We start from the raw sequence: 6,106 nt of genomic DNA on the forward strand, positions 1-6,106 counted from the left end.
GATCTCATTCCCGACCCCGATCCTATTGCCATTCCCGATCCCATTCCCGGTCCCCATCCCATTCCCGACCCCGATCCCATTCCTATTCCCGATCCCAAACCCATTACCCATCCCATTCCCGACCCCGATCCCAATCTCATTCCCGACATTCCCGACCCCATTCCCGACCCCGATCCCGATCCCCATCCCATTCCCGACCCTGATCCCCTTCCCGGTCCCCATCCCATTCCCGATCCCAATCCCGTTCCGGACATTCCCCATCCCATTCCCGACCCCGATCCCGCTCCCGCTCCCGATCCCATTCCCGGTCCTGTTCTGACCCCGATCCCAATCCCATTCCCGACATTCCCCATCCCATTCCCAATCCCGATCCCGATCCCATTCCCGGTCCCCATCCCACTCTCCCCGCACCGGGGGGGACCCGCTGTCCCCACCTCAGCCCCGGGAGCATCTCCCGAGCCCCGGGCACCCCCTGGCCGCGGCCTCCTCGTCCCCCGGCCCCTTTTCCCGGGATTTGGGGCGGTTCGGGCTCGGTGCCCGCCCGCGGGAAGCGGATGCGGGGTCGGGATCAGCCCGAAATCCGCGTCCCCTCCCCGTGTGACGGCGGGAGCGGGGACCCTCCTCTTCCTGGAGGTCCCGGCAGCGGCTCGGCCCCATCCTCCCCCAGCAACCCCGCGGCTCTGCCGGCAAACGCACCCCGAGGCTCCGGGCGGAGCGGGAGGAGGAAGAGGAAGGGGACAGAGCCCAGCGCCAGCCCCCGGCGGGCCGTGCCCGGGGCGTGGGGCGGTCCTTACCGGGACCGAGCCGCTCTCCCGGCCTTGAGCCCCGCGCTCCTTAAGCTCCTTAAGCCCGCAGTTGGCTCCGGCAGGAAAAGCTCCGGGGTGGAGCGAGCCGGGGTTGCCAAGGGGTGAAGCGGCTTTAACACCCCCGGGATGCGGGGATGGCGCCGGGACCCCGGATCATCCCGCCCGCCGGAGCTTTAATTATCCCCCGCGTAATTAAAGGCTTTCTGCCCCCACCCTGGTGGGGAAAAGTGGGCATAAATCCCCAAATCCCCCAGCACGGGGGCTGGAGGCGTCCCCGCCCCTGAAGCAAGGGATGGATGCGGTCCCAAGGCGCGCTCCGGGCAGGAGGGGTTCGCTCGCCCCCCGGCAGGGAAAGTGCCCTTTGTGCCCCGGAGAGCCGGAGATTACCCGGGCCGGGAGCAGGCCGATGGGATTGAGGATTTACCCCGCCTCGGATGCCTCCAGCCCGGCGGGAGCTGCCTCCAGTTCCACCCCCCAGCAGTTGTGTCCCAAAACTCCTCCTTTCCCCCTCGTTTCCTCTCTTACCTTCCCCTGCCGGTGTCCTTCCCAACAGAAACCACTGCTAAGCAACAGGTTCTGTTGTGCTCCGTGTCCAATCCCATTCCCTCGGCACCGGCAAGGAATGGGAATCACAAACGCTCATCCTGGCTGCTCCGAGCCCGCCCAGGGGAAGAAAAAAGTTCCAGTCTGGCATCAAAACCGTTTTATTGTTCACTCAGAAGCGTTACATTCTCACCTGGGGTCGCTGCCAGGCCCAGGGGAAAGCTCTGAAAGCAAAATGCCCATTATCCAGTTGGAAATGGAAAGGAAAATCCAAAGGGTTGGATAAAAATAAGTGGGATTTCATACTCGGAAAAGCCTTAATATAAATAGGTAAGAAAATATTTATTTGTTTCAAGAGGGATCTCAACCCCAGCTCTGTCCAAGAGCTTGGCTCCATTCTGTCCTTAATAAAATGTCCATGGAAGTGAGTAAAAAATCGTGTCTTCAAAACAGAGGAGGATAAAAACAAACTTCCCAGAGTAAGAAATGAGGAATTTCAGCATGGAAACACCAGGATCAGGCTCCCCACATCCCAGTTAAGTGCTCAGAAAAAAATCCAGGTGGTGCTTGGCATCCTGGCAGGGAAAGGTTTGAGTGGATCCAGGAGGATGCTCCTCGCCCAGGGAAGGATTGATCCAGCCCAAAAGCACAAGCAGAAGGCAGAGGAATCCCTGAGCTCTCCCTCCATACCAAGGAGAGGGAGGGACCTGATGGTTTTTCCCACAGGAGAAGCCTCCAAGGTCTCCCAGGATCCTGGGTGTGGAGTGTTTTAAGGCACGTGGCTGTTTCTTCCCAGCACTTATTGCAGCATTCTGGCACTGGGTGGGTGTAAGGGCAGGAGTGAGGTGTCCTGAGGCTGCTTCTTTGGTCCCACAGAATCCTGAGGATCCCAGCACCCACGTGGGGAAAGGTGAGCCAAGGTGGGATCAGAACTGAACCCAGCCAGTGTTCCCCTGAGCCTGGCTGGAAGCTGACCTAGAGAGAGGGAAAAACAGGGGGAAAAGGGTGTTTAGAGAGGGTAAAGGCATCCAGGGAGGAAACTGGGCTGCAAATGGATCACCCAGGAGCGCCCCAAAACTCCCCTGGAGCAGCAGAAAGAAGTGCCCATGGAGCCAGACTCAGGGAATTGGCAGCACAGAGGCAGAGCCACCTCTGAATCCCAAAGCTGGGACTGGATGGAGCAGTGCCCCCACCCCAGAGGGGTTTTCCAGCAAAACCAGGCGTTTTTGGGGCATCCACATCCCCCCAAATCCCTCTCCCGCTCACCCTGAAGCTTTGGCAAAGTCTCCCCAGACATCAGCAGCAGGAGCAGCAGTGGGCTGAGGCCAGGACAACAGGGAGTCTGTCAGGAAGTCGGGAAGAGAGGAAACAACAGCAGGAGTGATTTCCCACTCTCAGTCCCAGCCTCCACCCCTTTGATGGATGCAGCAGCCCCTGAGGAGCTCAGGGTGAGCACAGACCTGTGATGGGGGTTCCTGGGAGCTGGGCAGGCGTGGGGAGCGAGGCTGGGCGCTCCCCAGAGCTGGATTTTCCTCCTGGGGGTGGTGGGAGCAAGCTCAGACCCCCAGGCCCTGCAGGACGTGGCCTGGTGCTCCCTGTCCCTCCTTCTTTTTTCTTCATGTTCTGAAAGGAGAGCAGGAAGTTTGGGTGGGATCACATTTAAATCCAGTGCCAGAGCGTGAAAACCCTGGAAGCCAAATTGTTTTAATTTGGGAATAAAACCCTGCACTGCTGCCATGTCCCACTGCTGGTGCATCCAAAGGGGTCCTAGTAGGGGTGGATTTCACCCCAGATCCCACAGGCCTGGTTTTGGCAGCAGGGATTGATTGCACCACAACCCCTGCAGGCAGCGTTATCCCCACGGGCTCTGCCCTGAGCTTGTGCCCAGGGATTTTGGGGAGGAGCTGCTGCTTCCTCGTGGCACCCAAAGGAAAAGCTGGGATCAGCTGGGAAAGAAAGGCCCTCACAGCAATGTTGAGTTTGATGGTTTGTCCCTCCTTGAAGCCCAGATCCAGTTTGGGTCCCTGCGCCAGGTCCTGGGCCTGCCGGGCCAGCTCGCTCTGCTGCCTCACCCACCTGTGGGAATTAAATCCATGGGAAAGGAGACACAGCCTGCCCCAGGCTTCCCCAGACAAATAAACCCTGCTCAGGACCATCCCTCTGGGGCAGCAGCTCTGCAAAGGTGTGAGCTGGGACCTCACCTGAGGGAGCACCCAGGGGATGATTCCCAGCAGTGGCTGCTGGAGTCCCACAGATCCCCCAGCTGGCACCACATCCATCCATCCCTCCCCAAAACCCCAAAATTCCAAAACCCCACCATCCCCAGCAGCTGGAGCAGCCCCCAGGGCAGCCCCTTACAGCTGATACAGGAAGCAGAGGAAGTAAATTGGGGAATCTGGAGTGGGAATTTGGATGCCCAGTTTGGGATGCTGCTGATCCAGGCTGGGAAACCCTGGAGAGAGGAAAAGCTGTGAGCTCCCTCCTCTTCCCACCACAGCTGCCCAGCCCAGCTCCCACTTCTCCATCTCTCCTGGAGGAGACCTGCCAAAAACAGAGCTGAGAGGACACAGGGAGAGGCACAAACTCACTTGAAGTGGTCCTGGAGAGCCACGTTGAAGTCAAAGGCATCCCCTCGGTCCACAAAGCCGACCCCGATGAACGCCCGGCGGCCTGGGCAGGGAGAGGAGACTGGGATGGGATGGGATGGGATGGGATGGGATGGGAATGGGGATGGGGATGGGATGGGGATGGGATACCCCATCCTGCACAGCCCCGTGCCTGGCGCTGCCTCCAGAGGGAGCTGGGACACTGGAGACTGAGCCACAGGACTGGGGATCACAGAATCCCGGAATGGTTTGGGTTGGAAGGACTGTAAATCCCATCCCATTCCATTCCACGGCCAGGGACACCTTCCACTATCCCAGGTAGCTCCAGGCCCTTTTCAACCTTGGACACTGCCAGGGTAAAAAATCAGTTTTCTACACCAGGCAGCCACAGCTGCTCTGGGCACCCTGTGCCAGGGCCTGCCCACCCTCCCAGGGAACAATTCCTAATTCCCAACACCCCATCCATCCCTACCCTCTGGCAGTGGAAGCCATTCCCTGTGTCCTGTCCCTCCAGCCCTTATCCCCACTGCCTCAGCAGCTCTCCTGGAGCCCCTTTAGGGACTGGAAGGCCACAATTAGGTCAGCCCAGAGCCTTCCCTTCTCCCTTCTCCAGGTGTTTGACCTCGTTGGCTGCACACTACAAACAGCTTTTTAATTAACTGGCAGCAGGGGGGTGTTCCTGCATCCTCCTGCCAACGCTGAGCAGCCAAACCCAAGAGTTTTTGTTCCGGGCCAAGGTCAGAGCCGTGGGAGGGAGGCAGCTCCTCCCTCTGCCCCCGTGGAGGGGAACATTCCGCAACGGGAAGCAGAAATCCTTCCCGAACAGGAGCAGCGAGGGCTCTGCGGGGTCCGCGGCTGTGCGGGACGCACCGTTCCCATCTTCAATGCGGATGACAAAGTATCGGCTGGAGTCCGTCACGCCCTCCACAGCGATGCCGGGGAACTGCTCCACCGGAGCCTGGGCAAAGAGCTCTCCTGGAACACAGCAAGGGGCCGGGTAACGCCGGGCCCAGCCCGCAGCGCCGCTCGCCCGGAGCCCCGCGATCCCCCTCACCCGAGCTCTTGTCCTCCAGCTTGATGAAGGCCGTGCTGCCCTTGGCCGTGATCCGCAGGCGGCCGCTCCAGGCGGGCTGGTCCAGCTGCCACTCGGCGGCCCTGGGGAGCAGGAGGGAGCCTGAGCCCGGTGCTGCCCACAGCCCCCGTGCCACCATAGCCCCTGTGCCACCCACAGCCCCCGTGCCTCACACAGCCTCCGTGCCACCCACAGCCCCTGTGCCTGCCCACAGCCCCCGTGCCGCCCACAGCCCCTGTGCCTGCCCACAGCCCCCATGCTTGCACACAGCCTCTGTGCCGCCCCTGTGCCACCCACAGTCCCCGTGCCACCCACAGTCCCCGTGCCACCCACAGCCCCTGTGCCACCCACAGCCCCTGTATCGTCCACAGCCCCCGCGCCTGCCACAGCCCCCGTGCCATCCACAGTCCCTGTGCTGCCCCGGGGCACCCACGGAGCTCCTCTGCCTGCTGACAGCGTCAGGGTGGGGGCAGTTTGTCACAAAATGGCTCGTTTCACCCCAAAACAGCTGCTGCGTTTGAGCGGGGAGCAGGCAAGAGCTGCGCGGGAGGTTTCGGTTCCCTTTCCGCGGAGTTTCCAGAGCCGAAGTTGCGTTAGGGACAGGCGGCTGTGGCAGGACGGGCTTGGGCTGGGGGTCACTGATGCGGAGGGAACCCCAAAACACACAGGGGGATAGAGACAGCCCACGGGGTGGGATGGGGGCACAGACACCTCCTGAGGGAACCCACGGGGGCTGAGCTTTCTCACCGAAGGGCTGAGATACCCCATGAGGAGCAGTTCTTGCTGCCCCACGCGGAGGGAGACACCCCGAACACCTCTGGGAGCCACAAACCCCGCACACCTCAAGAGGAGGGGACCCCACAAACCCCGCAGGGAGAGGGGGAGCCCCCCCACGCCAGGAGGCGCTGACACCCCGCGGGCGGGCGCGGGCCCCACCTGTAGCCGCGGTTGGAGGCCCGCGGCGGCACCCGGTACACGAGCACCGCCGGCTTCACGCACAGCACCGACTCGTACTCCTCCTCCGCCGCCATCGCGGCCCCGCCGCCGCCTCGATGGTACCTCGGTAGTGCCCCGGTGGT

The 6,106-nt window shown here is 61.6% G+C and overlaps 1 protein-coding gene across 1 annotated transcript; it reads right to left on the reverse strand.

Moving 5' to 3' along the window:
- Nucleotides 1-1,492: 1,492 nt before the first annotated feature.
- Nucleotides 1,493-6,058, reverse strand: NECAP2 (NECAP endocytosis associated 2). The gene is made up of 8 exons (XM_054291931.1): nt 5,964-6,058; nt 5,010-5,110; nt 4,826-4,930; nt 3,938-4,019; nt 3,317-3,425; nt 2,810-2,972; nt 2,616-2,691; nt 1,493-2,324 (listed from the first exon to the last, which is right to left on the reverse strand). Exons 1-8 carry the CDS (start codon nt 6,056-6,058, stop codon nt 2,276-2,278), a joined length of 780 nt encoding a protein of 259 aa, XP_054147906.1. The 3' UTR covers nt 1,493-2,275.
- Between the last annotated feature and the right edge of the window lie 48 nt (nt 6,059-6,106).

Source organism: Melozone crissalis, unplaced genomic scaffold, assembly GCF_028551555.1.
Source record: "Melozone crissalis strain CALT ecotype California unplaced genomic scaffold, PUWL_Pcris_2 ptg000107l_1, whole genome shotgun sequence".
In the NCBI taxonomy this organism is placed as follows: Eukaryota; Metazoa; Chordata; class Aves; order Passeriformes; family Passerellidae; genus Melozone; species Melozone crissalis.